At 37.5% G+C, this 24,658-nt stretch overlaps 1 protein-coding gene across 7 annotated transcripts in view; it reads left to right on the top strand.

The window, feature by feature from the left end:
* Positions 1-24,658, top strand: part of Dop1a (DOP1 leucine zipper like protein A) — a 105,751-nt gene that overhangs the window by 54,984 nt on the left and 26,109 nt on the right. For 5 of the 7 annotated variants that reach the window (XM_060384661.1, XM_060384665.1, XM_060384662.1 and 2 more), the window contains 12 exons: positions 412-531; positions 6,564-6,678; positions 7,022-7,051; positions 7,650-7,883; positions 13,128-13,746; positions 14,307-14,581; positions 15,738-15,890; positions 17,648-17,745; positions 18,845-19,104; positions 20,799-22,785; positions 23,935-24,046; positions 24,122-24,304. In XM_060384661.1, coding sequence (XP_060240644.1) covers positions 412-531; positions 6,564-6,678; positions 7,022-7,051; positions 7,650-7,883; positions 13,128-13,746; positions 14,307-14,581; positions 15,738-15,890; positions 17,648-17,745; positions 18,845-19,104; positions 20,799-22,785; positions 23,935-24,046; positions 24,122-24,304 — 4,186 coding nt within the window. The remainder of the gene's footprint in view (positions 1-411; positions 532-6,563; positions 6,679-7,021; positions 7,052-7,649; positions 7,884-13,127; positions 13,747-14,306; positions 14,582-15,737; positions 15,891-17,647; positions 17,746-18,844; positions 19,105-20,798; positions 22,786-23,934; positions 24,047-24,121; positions 24,305-24,658) is intronic. The other 2 variants (XM_060384666.1, XM_060384663.1) reach the window with 1 other exon arrangement.

Raw genomic sequence — 24,658 nt, 5'->3', positions numbered from 1 at the left:
CAAATTAACAACTACACACTTAAAAGAGTCTCCAGGGAATCTGGGTATCATGGCTAAGGGTTATAGATCCCAGAATTTGGCCATGAGAGGCATTGGAGAAGGTCTGAAATTAACTGTAGTATATAGCTCAGCAGCCTTTCTCAAAAGAGGCAGAGGGAACCTGTCTTTTCTAGTCTCTTATGGGTTACTATGCAGAAAGTATGTTAAGCAAATTCTGATTATCATTCTTGTGAATTATGAAAACTCACGTTCTGAAAAGTAATTCAATGTAAAGTAATAGAGTGAGATATATCACATTTTAATCCTCCTCCTCGGCAATATTCTAGCAGCTGTGTAGGAAGGTGTGCTGCCCTAATAACAAATGCGCTGTTTTAAAATATATCTAGTTGTTTGGTTTCTTTTCTTTTTTAGTAAATTAAGGGAAAACAAGAAAACAGCTGAGCTGATTAAAACTGCGAATCTTCTCTTTAATTCCTTCGAACCTTATTATATGTGGGATTACATTGCACGCTGGTTTGAAGAATGTTGTCGGTAGGTTAACTGCTTCACTTGTTATTTTTAGTAACATCCAAAGCTAACATTTAGCTTTTAACATGTTCTTCTATACATTTTACTCCTGCTGAAAAGTGTTAATTATTTACCCATAATCTAGATTTACCATGTCAATCCAAGACATAAAAATCACTGGTCGTATAATGCTATAATTGGAAAGGAGCTTAGAGGTGATTGTTCACTCAGCACAGATGAAAGTGTTCATTTGTCTGGCCTGAGGCTGCCCTGCTGTCCTTGGCTGTGGAGAAGACAGCAACCTGCAGTAGCATACTTGCCAGAGTATCCCCACCCACTAATAGGACAGCGCTATGTTTTCAGAGACTTAGAAGCATCCCATACTGTCACTGATGAGCAAAAATAAACACTTCGCACCTTAGAATAGAAAGCCTGAAACACTATATGAAACCCTAGGGTGCTAGTGAAACAGTGAAATCTCTATCTCAACCCTCAATCCAGTTCTTTTGCACCCTAATTTACTTTTAAAGCCTGAGGAACATGTAGTCAAAAAGTAAGCTTGTCCAATCTTGTGTCTAGAGGCACAACTGTAAATATGTATGAATCCCTTTAATAATACAGAGATTTACCTGCTTTCCAAATGACATACATTAAGCTCCCAGTTGAAAAGCATTGTGCTAGGTATATTAGATAGTGTCTGACCTCAGGGATTTCACAGTGTAACAAGTAAGATATGCACATGTCTGCCCCAGGAATAATTAGAAATTGAAAATAAAATGCCTCATAGGTTAATGTGTAAACATAGAGAGGAATTATGAGTATCTTTTCCCACTTTGCCATACTCTGTTTTCTGTGCATATCTCCACCCTTGTGTATTAAATATTTTATATTCAGAACACACATCCATACTTTTTGAGCTAACCTGAACTATTTCATCCATACTTTTTGAGCTAACCTGAACTATTTCTTGAACATTCACTGCCTTTTGTACTTCTGACCCTTCACTGTTCTATTCTTTATCCTACCAGCTTTGTTCTTCTGAAATGACCCTGTAGAGGGTCACTCACCTTAAAATAGCCTTCATTCCCTCAAAGCACTCAGCAGAAACAGTCATCCCCATACTGTCCATTGATTTTATTTAATTCTCTACCTGTTTATATTTTTTGCTGGTCAAGGACTATATAATTAAAACATGAGACTATAGGGCAATGTTTGATCAAATAGGATTAAAATAGGGTTCATATCAACGTTTCTTGGATCAGAAGAGATTTCCTGTAAATTGTAATGTTTGATCTCAGACATTACAGATATTAGGAACATATGTTGGTATAACAGCAATCCAGCAGAGCACATTGTAAATCAAGTGTCTCAGTTTAGAACTCAAATAAAAATAAAAAACTATCAATTTCTACTAGGAGACACATTCACAGTGGCAGCAATGCAAATCTTTTTTTTTTCTTTTGTTACTTTTTTTTCCATTTTTTTAAAATTATTTATTAATTACACTTTATTCACTTTGTATCCCCCCCCCCGTGGTTCCCTCCCTCCTCCCGTCCCAGTCCCTCCCTCCGACCCTCCACCCTCTGCATACATGCCCCTCCCCAAATCCACTGATAGGGGAGTGAACTTCTTCTTTTCCTTCCTTCTGATCCTAGTCAATTAGGTCTCATCAGGAGTGGCTGCAGTGTCTTCTTCTGTGGCCTGGTAATGCTGCTTCCCCCTTAGCGGGAGGTAATTAAAGAGCAGGCCAATTAGTTCATGTCAGAGACAGTCCCTGTCCCCATTACTATGGAACCCACTTGGGCACTGAACTGCCATGGGCTACATCTGTGCAGGGGTTCCAGGCCATCTCCATGAGTGGTCCTTGGTTAGAGTATCAGTCTCAGGGAAGACCCCTGTGCTCAGATTTTTTTGGTTCTGTTACTCTCCTTGTAGAGTTCCTGTCCTCTCCAGATCTTACCATTTCCCACTTCTTTCATAAGATTCCCTGCACTCTGCCCAAAGGTTACCCATAAATCTCAGCATCTGCACTGATAGTCTGCAGGGCAGAGCATTTCAGAGGTCCTCTGTGTCAGACTCCTGACTTGTTCCCTCTTTTCTCCTTCTGATGTCCATCCTCTTTGCCTTTCTGGAGAGGGATTGAGCATTTTAGCAAGAGTCCTCCCTCTTGATTAGTGTCTTCAGGTATACAGATTTTAATAGGTTTATCCTATATTATATGTCTCTATGAGTGAGTATATATATCGTGTGCATCTTCTTGCTTCTGGGATAGCTCACTCAGGATGATCTTTTCCAGATCCGACCATTTACCTGCAAATTTCATGATTTCCTTGTTTTTTGTTTTTTTTTTATTGCTGAGTAGTATTCCATTGTGTAGATGTACCATACTTTCTGTATCCGTTTCTCAGTTGAGGGGCATCTTGGTTGTTTCCAGCTTTTGGCTATTACAGATAAAGCTGCTATAAACATGGTTAAGCAAATATCCTTATTGTATACTTGAGTCTCTCTTGGATATATGGCTAGAAGTGTATAGCTGTATCTTGAGGAAGCACTATTCCTAATTGTCTGAGAAAGTGCCAGATTGATTTCCAGAGTGGTTGTACAAGTTTGCATTCCCACCAACAATGGAAGAGCGTTCCCCTTTCTCCACAACCTCTCCAGTATGTGTTGTCACTTGAGTTTTTCATCCTAGCCATTCTGATGGATATAAGGTGAAATCTTAGGGTTGTTTTGATTTGCATTTCCCTTATGACTAATGATGTTGAACATTTCTTTAAGTGTTTTTCTGCCATTCGATATTCCTCTATTGTGAATTCTCTGTTTAGCTCTGTACTCCATTTTTTAATTGGATTACTTGATTTGTTGCTGTTTAACTTCTTGAGTTCTTTATATATACTGGATATTAGCCCTCTGTCAGATATAGGGTTGGTGAAGATCCTTTCCCAATCTGTAGGCAGTCGTTTTATTCTAACAACAGTTTCCTTTGCTTTACAGAAGCTTTTCAATTTCATGAGGTCCCATTTATTGATTGTTGCTCTTAGAGCCTGTGCTGTTGGTGTTCTGTTCAGGAAGTTGTCTCCTGTGCCAATGAGTTCAAGGCTCTTCCCCACTTTTTCTTCTAAGCGGTTTAGTGTGTCTGGTTTTATATTGAGGTCTTTGATCCACTTGGACTTTAGTTTTGTGCAGGGTGATAAATATGGATCTATTTGCATTTTTCTACATGTAGACATCCAGTTAGACCAGCACCATTTGTTGAAGATGCTGTCTTTTTTCCATCGAATGATTTTGGCAACTTTGTCAAAAATCAGGTGTCGATAAGTGTGTAGATTTATTTCTGGGTCTTCTATTCGAATCCATCGATCCAGCAGTCTATTTCTATGCCAGTACCATGCGATTTTTAGTATTGTTGCTCTCTAGTACAGCTTGAGATAAGGAATGGAGATACCTCCTGAAGATCTTTTACTGTAGAGAATTGTTTTAGCAATTCTGGGTTTCTTGTTGTTCCATATGAAGGTGAGAATTTTTTTTTCCAGGTCTGTAAAGAATTGTGTTGGTAATTTGATGGGAATTGCATTGAATCTGTAGATTGCTTTTGGTAAGATGGCCATTTTTACTATATTAATCCTGCCAAGCCATGAGCATGGGAGATCTTTCCATCTTCTCATATCTTCTTCCAATTCTTTCTTCAGAGACTGGAAATTTTTTTCATACAAGTCTTTGACTTGCTTGGTTAGGTTCACACCAAGGTACTTTATGTCCTTTGTGGCTACTGTGAAGGGTGTTGCTTCCCTAATTTCTTTCTCGGCCCTTTTGTCTTTTGTATACAGGAGGGCTACTAATTTTTTTGAGTTAATTTTGTATCCATCCACTTTGCTAAAGGTGTTAATCAGCTGTAGGAGTTCCCTGGTAGAATTTTTGGGGTTACTCAGGTATACTATCATATCATCTGCAAATAGTGATACTTAGACTTCTTCCTTTAAAATTTGTATCCCCTTGATCTCCTTCAATTGTCTTACTGCTCTAGCCAGGACTTCAAGAACAATGTTGAAGAGATACAGAGATAGTGAGCAGCCTTGCCTTGTCCCTGATTTCAGTGGGATTGATTTAAGTTTCTCTCCATTGAGTTTAATATTGGCTATACACTTGCTGTATATTGCCTTTACTATGTTCAGGTATGTCTTGTATCCTTGATCTCTCCAAGACTTTAAACATGAATGGATGTTGGCCTTTGTCAAATCCCTTTCCAGCATCTAAGGAGATGATCATGTGGTTTTTCTCCTTCAGTGTGTTTATGTGGTGGATCACATTGATGGATTTCTGTATATTGAACTACCCCCTGCATGCCTGGGATGAAGCCTATTTGGTCATAGTGGATGATATCTTTGATGTGTTCTTGGATTCGGTTGGCAAGTATTTTGTTGAGTATTTTTGCATCAATGTTCATGAGGGAGATTGGCCTGAAATTCTCTTTCTTTGTTGGGTCTTTGTGAGGTTTAGGTACCAAGGTGACTGTAGCTTCATAGAGTTTGGTAGTGTTCCTTCTGTTTCTATTTTGTGAAATAGTTTGAAGAGTATTGGTGTTAGCTTTTCTTTGAAGGTCTGGTAGAATTCTGCGCTGAAACCATCTGTCCCTGGGCTTTTTTTTGCCTGGGAGACTTTTGATGACAGCTTCTATGTCCTTAGGGGATATAGGACTATTTAGTGATTTACCTGGTCATGATTCAGCTTTGGCATATGGAATCCATCAAGAAAATTGTCCATTTCATTTAGATTTTCAAATTTTGTGGCATATAGGCTTTTAACATAAGACCTAATTATTGTTTGGATCTCTTCAGTGTCTGTGGTTATATCCCCCTTTTCATTTCTGATTTTGTTGTCTTTGATAGTGTCTCTCTGCCTTTTAGTTAGTTTGGCTAAGGGTTTGTCTATTTTGTTGTTTTTTCTCAAAGAACCAGCTCTTGGTTTCTTTGATTCTTTGAATTGTTTTGTTTCTAATTGATTGATTTCAGCCTGAGTTTGATTATTTCTAGCCGTCTACTCCTCTTTGGTGTGTCTGCTTCTATTTTTTCTAGGGCTTTTAAGTGAGCCATTAACTTGCTTGCATGAGATGTTTCGAATTTCTTCTGGAAGGTACTTAGTGCTATGAACTTTCCTCTTAGCACTGCTTTCATTGTGTCCCATAAGTTTGGGTATGTTGTGCCTTCATTTTCATTGAATTCTAGGAAGTCTTTAATTTCTTTCTTTATTTCTTCTCTGACCCAGCTGTCATTTAGTAGCAAGTTGTTCAGTTTCCATGTGTGTATAGGCCTTTTGCTATTTTTGTCATTGAGGTCCAGCTTTAGTCCATGGTGATCAGATAGGAGAGATGGCTCAGTGGTTAAGAGCACTGTCTGCTCTTCCAGAGGTCCTGAGTTCAATTCCCAGCACCCACATTGTGGCTCACAGCCATCTCTACCGTCTACTGCCCTCTTCTGGTATGCAGGTGCACATGCAGATAGAGCACCAGTATGCATAAAGAAATAAATAAAATCTTTTTTTAATTTTTATTTTATTTAATTTTTAATTACACTTTATTTACTTTGTAGCTCCCCTCTAGTTCCCTCCCTCCTACCCTCCCAATCCTTCCCTTTCTTCCCTTTCTCTACGCATGCCCCTCCCCATATTCACTGGTGGGGAGGATTTCTTTTTCTTCCTTCTGATCCTAGTCTGTTAGGTCTCATAAGGAGGGGCTGCATTGTCTTCCTCTGTGGCCTGGTAAGGCTGCTCCCCCATCAGGGAGAAGTGATCAAAGAGCAGGCCAATCAGTTCATGTCAGAGACAGTCCCTGTTCCCATTACTATGGACCCCACTTGGACACTGAACTGCCATGGCTACATCTGTGCAGAGAATTTTCCATGAAAGCAATGTGGTAGTGTCCTGGCCTGGCGCAGCAGGAATGAACATTAGTATGTGTCCCAATCTCGACTTGGGCCTTATTTGTTAAGACAGTGATGTAGTCACATGTCTTCCTATCATGTGATAATGTGTTTGATAAAGTCATTTTTTTTTCCATTTAGGAGAACACTGCATGCCAGACTTCAGGTTGGGCCTGGAGACAGTAGTGACTCGTCTGAGTTACAGCTGACCAACTTCTGTTTACTGGTGGATTTTTTGTTGGATATAGTCTCTTTGGTAAGACTATCTTGTTAAAAAGAAAAACAAGGAATTTTAAGAGCATAGTTTATTTATTTCATGATGAATACAAATCTTATCTTCAGATAAATTCCATCTTTAAAACTAAAGGTTTTTCCTTTGGCGTAGCCTTTTTTCCATAACTTTTCCCAAATGTTTTTGTCTTGTTGGCACGTATATATAGAATACATGGAATCTACTTCCTAATTGCATGTTGTGTTTAGTGGGTGGAATTCTGACGCTGCATTTGTATTTGTTAACATTCTTTCTGTTACGTGAAGGCTGTTAGAAATGTTTTCCCTTGTGTTTTCTCTCCTCAACTCTTTGCTTTCTCATTTTGAAGCCTACTAGAAGTATGAGGGTGCTCTGTCAGGTATGGCATTCAGCCTGTTTTTATCTTAACTGCTTTTATTCACGTCCGCTAGAATTTCATTAATATAACACATAAAACTGGGGTATCCAATTATATATCCTTTAGGTACTTGGATTGAGAATTGGGGGGAGGGTTATGTGATGATGTGTTTGCCCATATCTGTGTCTGTGGAGGCCGGAGGATAACATTGGGTGTCTTCCTTTATCATTCTCCACCTTATTTTTTGAGACAGGGTCCCTGAAGCTTACCAAGTAGACTGGTTGACTATTGGCCCTGAGGAATCTGTCTGTTTCTTTTTCCCCTAGCACTGGGATCACAGATACACACCACCTCACCTGGCTTTAATGTGGGTGCTAGGAATCCGAACTCAGGTCTTCATGCTTGCACAGCAAGCACTTTACCCACTGAGCCAGCTCCACAGACCTAATAATAGAGATTTTATAAGTCATCAGTATTAAAATGCCTACGAACTGTTAGTTTAAAGCATGATACCTATAAAACATGAACAAAAATACAGGCTTACTTGTATAGATTAAAATAAACTACCTATGACTTTTATATTATACATTCATTTTATTCAATCTTCTCTCATTTTCAGGAGACTTATATTGAAATCCAGACAGAACATCTGCCCCAGTTACTGCTCAGGATGATATCTGCGTTGACAAGCCATCTCCAGACATTGCGCTTGTCTGAACTCACAGATTCTCTGAGGCTCTGCTCAAAGATCCTTAGCAAGGTTCAGCCCCCACTTTTATCTGCCAGCACTGGAGGTGTGGTACAGTTTCCAAGTGGGCAGAACAGCACAGTCAAAGAATGGGAAGACAAAAAGGTAATGTTAGCTGGAGTTCATGGTATCAGATAGGTTTCTCATTGCAAAACCTTTTTTTTTTTTTATCAGTTACATTTTATTAACTCTGTATCCCAGCCGTGTCCGAACCCTCATTCCCTCCCAGTCCCTCCCTCTCTCCCTCCCTCATCTCCACCGTGCCCCTTTCCAATTTAAAGCTAAGTCTTTTAAATATCAGTGAATCTTTCTAAGATCAAAGTGCTTTTGGCCACTGTACAACTTAACTGTCCATGTCAGTACTTTATGGTAGAAGTAAAATACATATGACACCTAATTTTAGAAATTTACACTGACTGTAAATTTCTGACTGTCAGAATTAAAAGGAGCAGATGACTTTATTTTACTTGGCCCATATAACAAATATATTATCATTTCAGTATGTAATGTATTTAAAATTGATGTCATGAAAACAAGTGTGATCCTTCACTTTTTTATACTGTCTTCAAAATATACTGAACATTTTTGTTTTTAGAGCACATCTTTAGACAACTCTAATTTTTTAATCAGGAATTCTTGTTCTACATTGATGTTGTACAATTTATATATGAAAATTTACTCATATTCAAGTTGTTTCAAACATGCTTTGTTTGTTAATAGCTATGTTGCCCTTTTTATTTTAATTTTAAAAATTGAGTGTCTCAGCTACATTGTAAATATCCAGTAAATACATAATGCATGACCTGTTGTGTGAGTAACAGGCCTGTGTATAAATTTTATTGATTCTTTTATTGTTTCTTGAAATATATACTTTTAACACACTGTGAGCCTAGTTTGACTCCATGGCACTTAGTCCTTTTTATAATGTCATTATTGGGCATCTTCTCAAATAGCCAAATTTTTTATTTTCTTGAAATCTTGAATTGTTTTATTTTCAAATACCCATATACTCAATATTTCTGTATGAAATTGAGTAAAATTAAGATCCTCTAGTATTTATGTACATATATCTATAATGTCTAAACTTATATAATAAATTATTTTAATACCAGTAACATATTTTAATATCAATGAAATTCTTATAGAAAAATCAGTGATTTAATTCCTTTCAGACTTACATTGAAATATCTAGTAAGGGCCAGTAAGGTGACTCAGTAAGTGAAAGCATTTGCTGTCAAGCCTGATAGCCTGAGCTCAATCCTCAGAACCTACATGGAAAAAGGGAAAAACTGACTCCCGAGGGTTGTGCTCTGACCTCCACGTACGCACTCATACAAGCATACGTACTCAGTAATAAATGAAAACAAAATTAAATCTAGCAAAGTATGAATTAAATGTTAATTAAATAAAGTCACCTTAGTACTATGTTAATATAAGTATTTAAAAGTTCCTGGAGTTATAATCTTGTGGCTGTGTAATTGCCTCCTTTTTTTTTTTTTGGATAACCTATTTTTCTTCCCTGCAAAATACAACTTGAGGAGGTATGTACAGCCTTTCTCACCAGCTGTTAATCCTGAAATGTTTTTTTCTGGTTCTATACAAATGTATCCCTCATAATGCAGTGATATTAGGAACTTTTACTCAGTTTAAGTATACTTGAGTTATATTCTCTCTCTATCATGGGTAGGGAAGTTATTTCATTGGACCATCCTGACATTGTGCTATAAGATTTTTCTTAGAAATAAAACTGTTTCATCTGAATGAGATTTATGGGAGTTGGAGAAGACACACCCTTACCATTTTTTTTCAATTACATGTTCAGTATGTGAAAATTTACATATTTCTCTGAAGGCCCTGATTGATGATCATTAGGTAAGATAAATGAGACTGTAGTGAACTAAGTGCAACACAATTAAATAATACAATCCAAATTATAACAACTTTTTAACCTTGAATATGATTCCCATATCATATTCATCCATCTTTCCATTCGTCCTTCCTTCCTCTTCCATGCTCCTGGCCATGTGGTTTTCCCCTGAAGTACAATGGTATAATCTTAGATGTATGAAAATTGATAATATTTTCAGGCTGAGGCTATTTCCTACATGCCATGTTTCTTGAAATACATGTGAAGGGCTGCTACTTTTAACAACTGTGAGCCTAGTTTGACCCCATGGCATTTAGTCCTTTTTATAATATAGTTATATTAGGCATCTTCAAATAGCCAAAACACCCTTTCTGTATTTAGAGAAATTTGTCATAAAATAATTTTATAGCCACATAATATAATCTAAACCAATAAAAATTGGATTTATAGATTAAATTCTATTACCTTAGTATCATCCTTTATATTAATACAAAAATATTTTAGAGGAATAAGCTAATGGTTATTAACTGAATAAGTTTTTTTTGAGAAAAGTGCCTCATTTTAGATGATGAATAACCTTTCAAAAGAGAAAAGTAAGCATATAAGTTCAATCTACTAGCCATTTTTAAACTTTGATACCATCGTATAAAAAGTTGTGCTATACATAGTAATATTGTGATCATTAGAAAAAGAAACAGTTGAAAATCACCCTCTCCAAGCTCCTCTGTTAACCACTAAGATTTTCTACTTTACCCTTGGACAAGTTTATTTTAACTTCCCTGAACTTCAGTTTTCTGTCTTTGAAATAGAAACTACTTTGTTCATTCATTGGCTTTTAGGAACTGCCTGTACAGTCTCTGCACTTCTCAACCCTTTCTTTTAAGCTAAGAGACACATTAAACAAGTGATTACACGTTTAACTACAGTTGAATTGGTGTACATATAATGATTAGTGTAGGAACAGATTGGAGGTGGGGATGTAGAATAGAAGGTAAGAGGGTGACTTGGCCTACCTGGGAGTCATTGGCTGTTTTTTTGAAGCAGTAATATCTTAAGTGGAGCCCCAGAGGAAGTGTAGAACAAAAGAAAGACCATGGCAGGAAGAACACTGGCAAAGGCCCTCAGGCAGAAAGGAGCTCCATGCAACTGATGATGCAGTTGTGAGAGAGGCAGGTGCCAGGTTAACAGAGCCTTGTTTGCTATACTAAGGCTTCTATTCTTTGTCTTAGGAGCAATGGGAAGACAAAGAAAGGGAAAAGGCAAGTGCCCAAATAAGATACATGTTTTAGAAACTTACTCTGGCTGCAGTGTGGAGTATGGATCTGAGAAACAAAAATGGATGTGGGGAGGCCTGCAGTAGTGCAGGTGAGAGGTGGTGTTAAGCTTTGCTAACAAGAAATGAAGAAATATATTTAGGAACACTAGTGATAAGATAGGTAAGGACAGTGAGTGAGCACTATGACTGCGCACTTTCTGAGCACGGGGCACTGTGCCAGGCGCCTTGTATAGACTATTATTTAATCCTTAAACTAACTGTAAAATGTAAGAATTTTTGTTGTCAGTTTTTAGATTTATTTATTTTATGAGTATGAGTGTTTTGTCTGCATGTATGTGCGTGTGCCAGGTACAGCCTGGTGCCTTCAGAGTTCAGAAAGCATCGGGTCCCCTGGAACTAGAGATACACTGATGGTTGTAAGCCACCATGTGAGCACTGGGAATTGAACCCTGGTTGTTCACAAGAACAACAAATGCTCCTAACTGCTGAGCCATCTCTGCAGCTACAGTAACCAGTTTTATGAATATTCTCATTTCCATAGTTTCAGTTGCCAGTGAGTAGTCGATAGTGAACCTAAAATGTTACATGAAAAATTCTAGTAATAATTTATAAGTTCTAAATTGTTTGCTGCTGTTGTTCATAACATAATGGAATCTTTCACTGTCCTGTTCAGCATGTAAAACATCCCTTTAACGAGGATAGACAATCTGATATCTATCCACATCCCCTTCTTAGTTTTCAGATGTACTTTTTCTGTGTCTTCTTCAAGCAATCCTTATGAAATAACTCTGTTAATACTACAACAAAGTGCCTACATCATTCCTCTCACTTCTCATCACACTGTGATAGCATCTTAAGAAATATGATTATGCTACAATAAGATATTTTGGGAGAGTCCACATTCATGTTAGTCTTATTCTGTTGTTAGACTTGTTGTGGATGACTGTTATCAGTCTTTTCCTGAGCCTTATCATGGGTCTGTATGTATAGGAAAAAGTCAGTTAGGAAGTTTTCAGTACTAACCACAGTTTTAGGTATCTACTGGGGGTCCTAGGATATATCTCTTGCACATAAGGGGACACTGCTATGTACACATTAGGAACCTGACTGAGGTTTGGAGACTGTCAAGTTCATGGCACAGGCCTAGCTGACCTAGAACTCACACCATTAGCCACCAGACTGATGTGGGTGTAAGGCAAGTTGGAAAGGGAAGGTGTGAAGAAATACCAACAATGACTTCCAGGCTTCCATCTTCTTGATTTTAATGAATGGTGGTGTCATTCGCTAAAGCATGAAACACTACGTCAGGCCTTGCTTTAAGTAGAAGAGTACTTAGTTCATGTATTAATAAAACATTTTATGATCTTGCTCAGATTATCCTCTGTCACAGTAACCAAACACATTCATACTATGCACAACTTATTTAAGCAAAACCAGATAAAACCTGACTGCACTTCTACTTCAGGAATAGCTGTTTGTATTACCGTTGTCTCTTTCTAGAGTCTAACCTGTGTCCTCTGGGCCTACTACCCAATCCATGATCTAAATATGCCATGAGCTGAGTAACTTCACTAAAGGAATGTAGGTGTAAGGGTATAGTATATTTGACATACTTCAACAGAGATTCTCATTCATCTGGTCCTGAACATATCCTCTATAAATGTTATTTCTAATACTTAAGATACAAGATTTTAAATCTTGTATTTCTCATTCTTAACATTGTTTAGACATTGAGAAAGACTGTTTCATGAAGATGAAATAGTCATTTGAAAAAAGGATACAGATCCTAAACATTTTTACATTTATGTATTTTTACCTCACAACCCTAGCAAGTATGGTGACACATGCCTCTACTCCTGACACCTAAGTGCTTGAGGCAGGAGAGTTTGAGTGAGAATCGAGCCTGGGTAGATGAGACGACATTATCTGAAAAATTTCAAGTCATTAAATAAAGCCAATCCTATTTTATGATAGAGTGAATGGCAAGTACTTTGTGAATGAGTTTATGTTAGTCTCTTCATTAGAACCCTATTATTATTTGCTATTAATTAGCAGCAAAATATTAGTCAACATAGGAACTGCTTTGATCCCACTGTAAACTTGAGCTATATGTAAATAATCTACAATTTCCTCTGAAAAGGTCATCCTTTCTAGTCTGTAGTATCTATGTTCCTACTCAGCCATTTGCTTTGTTTAAAATCACCAGGTATCATCAGTTTCTATGGAAAATCCTACCGAAGTATTTGAAGATGGAGAAAACCCACCAAGTAGTCGATCATCAGAAAGTGGTTTCACTGAGTTTATACAGTACCAAGCAGATCGAACTGATGATCTTGACAGAGAGCTGAATGGACAGGGGACAGCTACTATCCCAATTGGCAGCACATCTTCAGAGACAGAAACAGCGTCCACAGTAGGTTCTGAAGAAACTGTCATCCAACCACCTTCTAGCCTCATTCAAGGGGCAGCAGGCCGAAGTGGGAAGGCAGCACAGAAGACTGCAATGCAGTGTTGCTTGGAGTATGTCCAGCAGTTTCTATCTAGACTCATCAACCTCTACATCATTCATAGTGACTCCCTTCCTCAAGCTTTGGCTGCAGACCATCAGGGAGATCTCAGTCGAATGCAAAGAGAGACTTCAAAATGGGACAGGGATTCCCAAGGGGATGCAAAAGAAAGAAACATACACACACCAAAAACTTCAAAAGAATACCTTTCTGCCTTCCTTGCTGCCTGTCAGCTCTTCTTAGAGTGCTCAAGTTTCCCAGTCTACATTGCAGAGGGAAACCATACATCAGAGTTACATTCTGAGAAACTTGACACTGGTAAAGTTGTTTCTGCTCTTCATATTTCAGTGTTTTGTGTGCTATTTATATTTCAATATTTTATGCAACGTGCATGTGTGCATGTGTGTGTTCCTCCTTCCATTCACCAACTAGGTTCCAGGGATTGCACTCAGGTTATCAGGCTCCCTAGCCAAATGCCTTTCCTCACTAACCATTTCTCCAGCCTGAAGGAAACAGTAATTCTGGGGAAGTTGTTAGGGGATTATGTGATTTGCATGGCTTTCACATTTTGCATGAAAGTCAAAAGCTACAAGTGAAAGTTCTTGAGAAACAATGCAACATTAATTCTACTACATTCTTACGTGTCTCCTTCAGTTTTTACATATCCAAGTATAGGACAATGGACAATAATGGTGATAAAGTGGTAGGAAGATAGATTGGCACATCAAAGTATATATTTTTAAAAAGTAGCTTATTTTTCAAAGTTCTAACTTTGAGAAACTATGTTTTTAACAGATCAAGGTCTGAGGTAGAGTTATTTGTCATTTTCAAATGAACTTAAAGCTCCATGAAATGTTTGATGCTCTCTTCTGTTTCAGACTGTGAACATGCACACCCTCCACAGTGGCTCCAGACTCTGATGAGTGCTTGCAGCCGAGCAAGTGATTTCAGTGTGCAGAGTGTTGCTGTGTCTCTAGTTATGGACCTGGTGGGGCTGACTCAGTCTGTTGCCATGGTCACTGGGGAAAACATGAACAGCATGGAGCCTGCACAACCCTTAAGTCCAAACCAAGGAAGAGTAGCTGTGGTTATTAGACCTCCCCTCACACAAGGCAATCTGAGGTACATAGCAGAGAAGACTGAATTTTTCAAGGTAAATTCCAAGAAATTTAGATTATGAATGACTAAGATAATGCTTACATCCATGATGCTTGACCTGGGGTACTGAAGTAAGGGAGGAAAGAGTTTCAACTAAACAAGAAGAAAGCTCATTGATGCAGTAGATATTTCCATTCTAAGTGAATGTAATACTTATTTTTAAATAGAGGAAACCCTTATTTTTCTAAAACGTAACGACAAGTTGTTCTGACTTTGTGCTGCTTGATTCCCTTTGGTGTGCAGTGTCCTTCAGGAACAACACTGTACAGTCTGATTTACCACAGTGGTATAGGTGATTACAGAGAACATCAAGTAGCTTTGAGCTCACTGCCTCCTGCAGGTAGATTCTTTATACATCCAGGAGATTTTAAGCCTGATTTCAAGTCATTGACACTTGCCTGGTACTTTCTCCTAGGTAGGAGTGGACTCTATAATATTATGGTAAGCTCTGAAGATTCTTGCCTTCTTATCAATGACATAGATCAAAGACTATGATAGCACATGTAGCTCTAAATCTGACTTCATAAAACTCCATGAGCTTGGGATGTAGCACACTTGCCTAGCATGCGTAAGGTCGTGTTGTAATCCTTAGCACTGAAGAAGAAAGAAAAAACTCTCATAAGTAGTTTGTATATTTGAACTATGAATTATATTTCAGTTTGTAATATACATTCATAAAAATTAAATTCAATGTGAGAATGTATCAAATTTGTTCTGGTGTTACTTTACTGAGCATCAATAAAGTAATGCAAAGAGTTTTATCTAGGCCATGTGGAAACTGCCTGTTATATTTCTGATTTTAAACAAAATATTAAAGAAGTCTCAGCCTGGAGAGTTGGCTCAGTAGTTAAGAGCACTTTTTGCTGTTGCAGAGAAACCAGGTTCAGTTCTTCCCAGCACCGAATGATGTTCACAACTGTCTGTAACTCCACTTCCAAGGGATGCAACAACTACTTCTGACCTTTGTGGGTACCAGGCATACATGGGTACACTTACATACATTAAAGCAAAACACTCACATATGTAAAATAAATAAAAGAAAAAAAAAATTAAGTATCATAAATTCTAAGGGTCCAGCAACTAAAGTGAGCAGCCAAGTTTTACTCATACAATAATTGCAAAATGCAGTCACTTTTGCATTTTTCTTGTAGCATGTGGCCTTAACATTGTGGGACCAGCTGGGAGATGGGACACCTCAGCACCATCAGAAGAGTGTGGAACTATTTTATCAATTACATAATCTAGTTCCTTCTTCTAGCATCTGTGAGGATGTTATAAGTCAGCAGTTAACCCATAAAGATAAGGTAAGTCCTTCTCATCCTGTGTTCATGCTATCTCTCCCTCTTCCCTTCTCCCTGCCTCCCTCCTTGGCCCCCTCTCTCTCAATTTCATGACGCCAAAAGATAAATTAAGGAACTTCTCTAGGAAAATTATTATACCTGGCATCTGAATAAGCAACAATAAGAGCATAATAGTAAATAAGAGTAATAGTGTTTGTTCTAAAAACATTAAAAAAACAAGCTTAAATTCTCATTTGTTTGACCGTATTCTATCAAAATTGTTCAAAAATAAAATTTTAGATAACAATTGTTTCATTTTCTGTTTTACCTTATATATAAATCTAGAAAAATGATATACTTGTTATTCTTAACATATAATATTTTCAAGAATACTTTCTTATATAAGTTTTAAGTAACAACATACATCCATGAAAAAGTTCAAACAATATTGACTCTTACATATTTCTTTTGGTTGATAGAAATACAAACATCATAGGAAAACAATGTAGCAAGCTCACAGATAAAGCAAGTACTCTTCTATCCCATTAGAGTTTTGTTTTTAACAATTAAAATCTTATTTATGGGGACATTTGGTTGACATTTATAAATATTAAAGGAAGAGTGTAAAATCTGACACCATGTTTCCACTGGATTAAAATACATATTGTTTTTTAGAAATTTATTTGAATATAATTTTTCTGGGAGAAAAAAATTAATTTTTAAACTAAATGTTTATATTACAAAAGAAAGGGGGCTGGAAAGGTGGCTCACAGGTTAAGAGCACTGGTTGCTCTTCCAGAGGTCCTGAGTTCAATTCCCAGCAACCACAGGGTAGCTCACAACCATCTATAATGAGACCTGGTGCCCTCTTCTGGCATGCAGGTATACATGCAGATAAAACATTCTATATATAATAAATAATTTTTAAAAACGTTAAAAAATGCTTTGTGTATGTGTGATTTAGCATGCATTTTTTAGCTGTCTCTATTATCTACTATATAATAACTACATTGAAAGTTTAAAGTAATAATTTTTAAGGTAAGATGATATAGTGTGATTTGCTGTGATCGAATATTCTGATGAAAAGCAGCTTAGGAAAGGAAAGGGTTTATTTATTTTTCTTAAACTTTCAGATTGCACTGTAATTGAGGAAAGTCAGAGCAGGTGCATGAATGAAGTATACTGCTTTATGGCTTGCTCTCTGGCTGCTCAGACATATGCTTTGCCTGCTGGCTTTTGTTTTTTGCTTTGTTTTGAGACAGGGTCTCTCTCTAGCCCTGGCTAGCCTGGAACTCACGGAGATCCACGATCTTCTGCCCTTCTGCCTCCAGAGTGCTGTGATTACAGGTGTGCACCACCACACCCAGCTTTAGCTGGCTTTCTTATATAGCCCACAGTAACCATCCTAGGGATAGTAACTTCCACAGAGGGCTGGGCACTCCTTGATCAATTATCAATCAAGACTGCCCATAAGGCAGTCTGATCTAGGCAGTCCCTTATTTGAGGTTCTTCCCTGATGACTCAAAGTTGTATCAAGTGACAATAAAAACTAACTAGCACAGGTGAGTGACCTTTAAGTTTATTTTTTCTGTCTATATGCATGCATATATTTTGTTTGATTCTACTTCTAAGTTATATAATGTACTAAAAGTTTATTGCAGTATATACTTGAGTACTGTGGCCATTGAACGTGGGACTTATAAACAGTTATTCTGTTTTTATTAAAATCACTTAATATGTTCAGTTGAGAGGATAATAATTTAATCTCCCATGTTTCTCAGAAAATAAGGATGGAAGCACATGCAAAGTTTGCAGTACTTTGGCATCTAACAAGGGATCTCCACATAAATAAGTCATCTTTTGCACGTTCCTTTGACAGGTTGGTTAACGTATATTCACATTTTACAGTCAGATGTCTTTTTTGTCTCTTTTTTAATTCTCTGTCAAGTTTGGTGACAGCAGGAGATGGAATTTATTAGTTCTTTAGAAAATCTAAATTGTTTTAAAATACTTGATAGTGTCACCTAATCATCAGGTTTTTATTTCTAATCTCTAGAGAACCAAGTGCCCTTCCTTCTTCCTTTCATTCATTGGACCACTGATCGCAAAGTCCCTGTTATGTGCCCAGCGCCATTGTATTGTGACAACGATACGGCAATGCACCTAGATTCTTGAATTTATATTCACACTTTTGAAATATTAGTCATTCTCAGTTTTCTGCTTTAATTGAAAACACTGCCAAACACTTCCCAGGGTTTCAAAAATATCTAGTATCCAGGCATGATTTTGTTTATCTAGACCTAAAAACAACTGGAATTATTCATACTTCAGATATGAATTGGTATAATAGCAGTCTTAACATCAGGTCTTATTGAAGTGGCCAGAAATCTGTGATCACAACCCAACTTTGGATTAGCGAATACTTTTCAGCCAGCAATACCATCTTTAAAGGATATTTTGTTGAGCCATCTGATCAACCCATATAATGAACTAGGCTTGAGCCAAGTACCCTACAAATAAGTTTCTAATTTGACAACCACCTGCCATAATCTGACAGATGAGGTGGTTGAGGTTCGTTAAAGTTAACTTGCTCACCTAAGACTCCACAAGAGATTTGAATCTTGGGTTTTCTGATTTCAAACAATACCCCAGACCTTTTATGGGGTGTCATTTCATGAACTAAGTATGTTCTTTTGACTCCTGAAGAAAATTGAGAGCAGAGTAGCCCATCATGAAAATAGCATTGAATATCAGAAACTTTAGAGCATGATGATATTGGTGAAATTATGCTACTACACAAAACTAAGTAAAATTTGTATTGTAGAAGTAGCTATTCTAATATTTTTAAATATGAGTTTATAAAAACAGAGAAAATGTTTTACTAACTGCAGAGTAATTACAGAAAATGTTTACAGGAAAATTTATGTTATAATTAAAAGTGTTTTGTTCCTTGTTTTAATTGCTGGTATTTATTTTAGGTCACTGTTCATTATGTTAGATAGCCTTACTAGTCTAGATGGTTCTACTAGTTCTGTGGGACAAGCCTGGCTGAATCAGGTACTACAAAGGCATGACATTGCAAGAGTGCTGGAACCATTATTACTGCTCCTGCTTCATCCAAAAACTCAGAGGATTTCAGTGCAACGTGTACAAGCAGAACGTTACTGGAGTAAGACTTCCTGTTATCCAGGAGAGGAAAATGACAAGCATTTCATGCAAAATTTTACCTGCAACAATGGTAAATGTAACAAAGTATAATATCTCTAATTAGATGTAAGTTATTCAGATAAGTGAAATGTGGCCATAAGAGTAATTGACAAGAAAATTGCTTTTTTTTTTTGTTTTGTTTTGTTTTGTTCTGTTTTTTGGGGGGTGTTTGTTTGTTTGTAAACAGGGTTTCTCTGTGAGTAGCCCTGGCTCTCCTAAAACTTGATTTGTAGACCAGGCTGGCCTAGAACTCACAGAGATCCATCTGCCTCTGCCTCCCAAGTGCTAGAATTAAAGGCATGCACCACCACACCCAGCTGACAAGAGAATTACATCTGGGATTTTTTTTCCCGTGTCTTATTTCCTCCCTTCCTCATCTGTTAAGAGTCCCATCTAGCTAGGTCAAAAATATTTCATCAGTAACTATTGTTAAGCTCTTGGCTCACTACAGTAAGTTGAATTTCTCAGAGGAGGAATCAGCCACATTTGTATTCAGAGACACCCTTCAGCTTTTATGGAAATACTTTTGAATTTGTGTAGCAATCCAGATCCTGCAAAAGCTCAGCAGATGTTTCATGGGGAAGCCTGTAATAAAGACTTTATATGTGATAAGTCATTTTCCTCATCTAAAAGAAGGAATAATACCTACCTCCCAAAGTTTCATTAACATTAGCTGTAGTCACGATCGTGAACTGAGTGACTAATGTATCTTGTTTGCTTTCCATTGTTGTTACTATGAAGTCTACCCTTAAAAAACTATTGAGGAAAGCCCTCTATGAAGTCCTGTGTTATAATTTAGTGCCTCAAAGACCCTCGGGTATTTATCTCCATTTCGTGACAAATCACCCTTTGAGGTCAGCTTGTTTTACCAATCGTGTTGTTGATGTTCCAAAGGCCATAACTTTAAGTCCCACAGCTGGTGAGTTAGTGAGGTTGCAAACTGTCATGTTTCTGTTCCATTTCTAGTGTGTTTCTGTCAAGTCTGGTTCTCAGCTCTTATGCTGCGTCCTGTGGATGTTCTAAGAACTTGCACTTTCCCTGAATATTGCCAGAGCTTTCAAGTGGTAGCACTGTGCCTGCCAGTCTCTAACTAGTACTGAGTTTCATTTCTCCTCAGAGATCTGTCTTAGGCTTCACCTGAAGTGCCAGGACTTTTGTAGCATTTGGCTTCACCATGTATACAGTCAAAACTCCCAAACCCTTTTCTAAAACATAACATAGTTCTGTCCTACATGGTATGAAATGAAGAACTGTGTTTGTGGACCTCTACTGATTTTAAACAGTTCTTGCTTTCTGATTTGACACATGCTAGACAGTTCATAAGTATTTGTTGAATTTGTACTGAAATCAAGTTATTATACTTTAAATTATATATTATTTAAAAAAATTTTCACGAGCATAAGTAAAGGAAAGTACCATTTAAGGAGGAAAAAGTAATTTTAACCTGTAATTTTAGAGAATGTTTTATTTTAGAGAAAAATGGCAACATTTTATGTTCTATTTGTTAAATGTGCTTTTGTCATTAAGCTAGAAATTTTAATAGTCTTCTATATGATCATCTTACTTAAAAGTTCTAAGATAATGGTAAACTATAATTTTAAATTACAATTTTAAGTGGGTGATGAAAATATGATTACAGTTTTTTAATTTGGACGACTTTGTATATTTTAGTTATTTTAATACCTTTTGTGTTTTTCCTCCTTTACTATTTGTGTCTCATGCCAGTAAGCCAAGTACACCTCATTGCATCAAAAGGAAATGGTGAAAAGACTCTTACTATGGATGAAATAGAGAATTTCAGTCTCACTGTTAATCCATTGAGTGACAGACTTTCCCTCTTAAGCACGAGCAGCGAGACAATTCCAATGGTTGTGTCTGATTTTGACCTCCCAGATCAGCAGATGGAAATACTTCAGAGCTCTGACTCTGGATGTTCACAGTCTTCTGCTGGGGACAACTTTAGTTACGAAGTTGATCCTGAAAATGTGAATGCTCATGAGGATTCTCAAATGGCAAAGGCAAGCACCCCAGATGATGATGTTCAACAAGTCGTCTTTGACCTGATATGTAAAGTTGTGAGTGGCCTGGAAGCAGAATCTGCGTCCATTACATCTGAGTTAGAAGTAGGCTCTCTGCCCCCAAAGAGTAATGATTTAGAGCTAGGTAAAGAAGCTACTAAAAATGAAGATCAGGGCACTCAACACAGTCCGAATGCTTTGCTGAGTGATGAGAGTCCTCGGTTTCTGTCCGTGTCTACAGAGGAAGGCTGTGAGTGCTTGGCCAATGGGATCTCCAGAAATAGCTCCTCACCTTGCATTTCAGGAACAACACAGACTCTAACAGAATCTTCTGTTTCCACAGAAACCAAATCTAGACAAAGGAGTCATAGTAGTATTCAATTTAGCTTCAAAGAAAAATTATCAGAGAAAATCTCAGAGAAAGAAACAATTGTTAAGGAATCAGGTAAACAACCAGGTGCAAAACCCAAAGTAAAGCTTGCCAGAAAAAAAGATGAGGACAAGAAAAAAGCTGCAAGTGAGAAACTGAAGCAAACAAATGTATTCTTCAGTGATGGCTTAGACTTAGAGAACTGGTATAGCTGTGGAGAGGGTGAAATTTCTGAAATTGAGAGTGACATGGGTTCTCCAGGATCAAGGAAATCTCCCAATTTCAACATCCATCCTCTCTATCAACATGTGCTCCTGTATCTGCAGTTGTATGACTCATCAAGGACTCTGTATGCTTTTTCTGCCATCAAATCCATCTTGAAAACTAACCCCATTGCTTTTGTAAATGCCATTTCAACCACAAGTGTAAATAATGCATACACTCCTCAGTTGTCACTGCTTCAGAATCTATTGGCCAGACACCGAATCTCTGTTATGGGTAAAGACTTTTATAGTCATATTCCAGTGGATTCAAATCATAACTTCCGGAGTTCCATGTACATTGAAATTCTTATTTCTCTCTGCTTATATTACATGCGTAGCCATTACCCAACTCATGTCAAGGTCACTACTCAAGACTTAATAGGCAATCGAAACATGCAAATGATGAGCATAGAAATTTTGACTCTCCTCTTTACAGAGCTAGCAAAAGTAATAGAAAGCTCTGCAAAGGGTTTCCCTAGTTTTATCTCTGATATGCTGTCTAAGTGCAAAGTTCAAAAAGTCATTCTTCATTGTTTGCTGTCATCTATCTTTAGTGTACAAAAATGGCACAGTGAGAAAATAGCAGGTAAGAACATGGTTGCCGTGGAAGAAGGCCTCTCAGAAGACAGCCTCATTAATTTCTCAGAGGATGAATTTGACAATGGCAGCACACTTCAGTCACAGCTTCTTAGGGTGCTTCAGAGGCTGATTGTTCTAGAACACCGTGTGATGACAATTCCTGAAGAGAATGAAGCAGGTTTTGATTTTGTTGTATCTGATCTGGAACATATCAGTCCCCATCAGCCTATGACTTCTCTTCAGTATTTACACGCTCAGCCAATCACCTGTCAAGGCATGTTCCTCTGTGCAGTGATTAGAGCTTTGCATCAGCACTGTGCATGTAAGATGCATCCACAGTGGATTGGCTTAATCACATCTACTTTGCCTTACATGGGAAAAGTTCTACAGAGAGTCGTGGTTTCTGTGACACTACAACTGTGCAGGAATTTGGACAATCTAATTCAGCAGTACAAATACGAAACAGGATTATCTGATAGTAGGTAATGATTGATTTTAGCTTTGTTGTCAATTTGGAAACTAATTGCCTAGCACATACCAGACACACAGTAGGCACACAATTAAAATGAATGATATACATTAGGGGCTTATTATTACAAAGCATACTTATCTGATAGGTAAGGATTGATTTTAACTTTTTTGTTAGTGACATTTTTCATATATATGATTCCTTTAAGTGTTACAATTTGAATGGAACATGGGGGTAGCTCTGGTAGAGTGGGCATCGAGCTGCAGAAGACCCTCAGTTTGATCCCTAGCACCACCACAAAGAAACAAACAAACAAAAAAGAAAAAAAAAACAACTATGAGTAAGTGAAATAGTGGTTTTCAGTATGTTATAAATAGTATATCATCCTTAAGAAAAAAGTTCAGTGCTAGTATTTTATTATCAATAAGAGAGATCTAGAATAGAGATTACAAGAAACAGGCCTTTTTTTCTTTCAAGGATGGAAGTGAAGTTAGATGTTCAACTGGCCAAAAGTAAGGTTATCCTAGCCCTTATCCTGATTTTACCTAAATTTGCAGCTGAAATTAATTTAAATTAAGTATTTTCCACATCTAATGTTATTTTAAGTTTTTCTGAGAGTTTTGTTGTTTTGTTTTGTTGGTTTTTTTATTTGTTTGTAAGCTCTGTGTCTCAGCCATATTTAAAATTGATCTGTGAATAGTTAGGCAAATGTTTATAGACTGGTATGATTTTTCTCTAGGAAAACCTCAGCCGAAGTGCCTAACACTCTCCAGTAGGGGAACTTTGTAGTGGCTATATTTGTTTACTTTATATTTAGTTCTTTAGCTAAAAAGCAAGTCCAGTGCAGTATGAGACCATGAAATACAGACTAGGAAATAGTAAGCCCCTGATGTATCATTCATGTTTATTGAGTACCTACTGCGTGTCTAGCATGTGCTAGGCATTTACTAGTGGTAGTTTTGGTTTGGTTTGGTTTGGTTTGGTTCTGGGTTTTTGAGACAGGGTTTCTCTGTGTAACAGCCCTGTCCTGGACTCACTTTGTACCACCTGCACAGCCTCCTGAGTGCTGGGATAAAAGGCATGCTCCACCATGCTCCACTCACTAGTAGTAAATTTTCAAGTATGCTTTCATAGAACTTCTTTTTGTGTACATTTTTCTCAGGCCTTTGTGGATGGCATCAATTATTCCCCCAGATATGATTCTTACTCTTTTGGAAGGGATCACAGCCATTATCCACTACTGCTTGTTGGATCCAACTACCCAGTATCATCAAGTAAGACTTCATAAATATTTGTGGTCTTTTTAAAGACTAGCCTCAGTTAGTAACTGGTTTTCCTCTGCTAAATAGCTTTTGGTCAATGTGGACCAGAAACATTTGGTTGAAGCGCGCAGTGGAATCCTCTCCATCCTTCACATGATCATGTCCTCTGTAACTCTGCTTTGGAGCATACTGCACCAGGCTGATGCTTCAGAGAAGATGACAGTTGCTGCATCTGCATCTGTTACCACCATCAATCTGGGAGCCACAAAGGTTAGACAACTCTCACTGTGTCGGTAGAGCACAAGGGTCTTATGTGAATACTTTCTTCAAACTGTGGCTCACCAGATAGTGTATGTGACACCCCATATAGTTAAGTAGTAAAATAGTTCTGTTAACCATTTTAAGGGTTGCAAACCAGTAGTTTCTTTAAGCAGATCTATAAAACTAAAACTGTCACATCTAGTTCTCTTTTATGGCAACACAATTTCTTATGCCTGCTTGCACTGGTTCACTTGTCCCATCTCCAGCCCTAATCAACAGCTAATCCATTTTCTTTCCATATGTATTTGATTTTTCTGGACATTTCACAGCAATGAGTTAATACACTATTTGGTCTTTCATATG

This window comes from Meriones unguiculatus, chromosome 6, assembly GCF_030254825.1.
Source record: "Meriones unguiculatus strain TT.TT164.6M chromosome 6, Bangor_MerUng_6.1, whole genome shotgun sequence".
NCBI lineage: Eukaryota > Metazoa > Chordata > Mammalia > Rodentia > Muridae > Meriones > Meriones unguiculatus.
The sequence above is the reverse complement of the archived record's forward strand: the minus strand, read 5'-3'. Positions and strand labels throughout refer to the sequence as shown.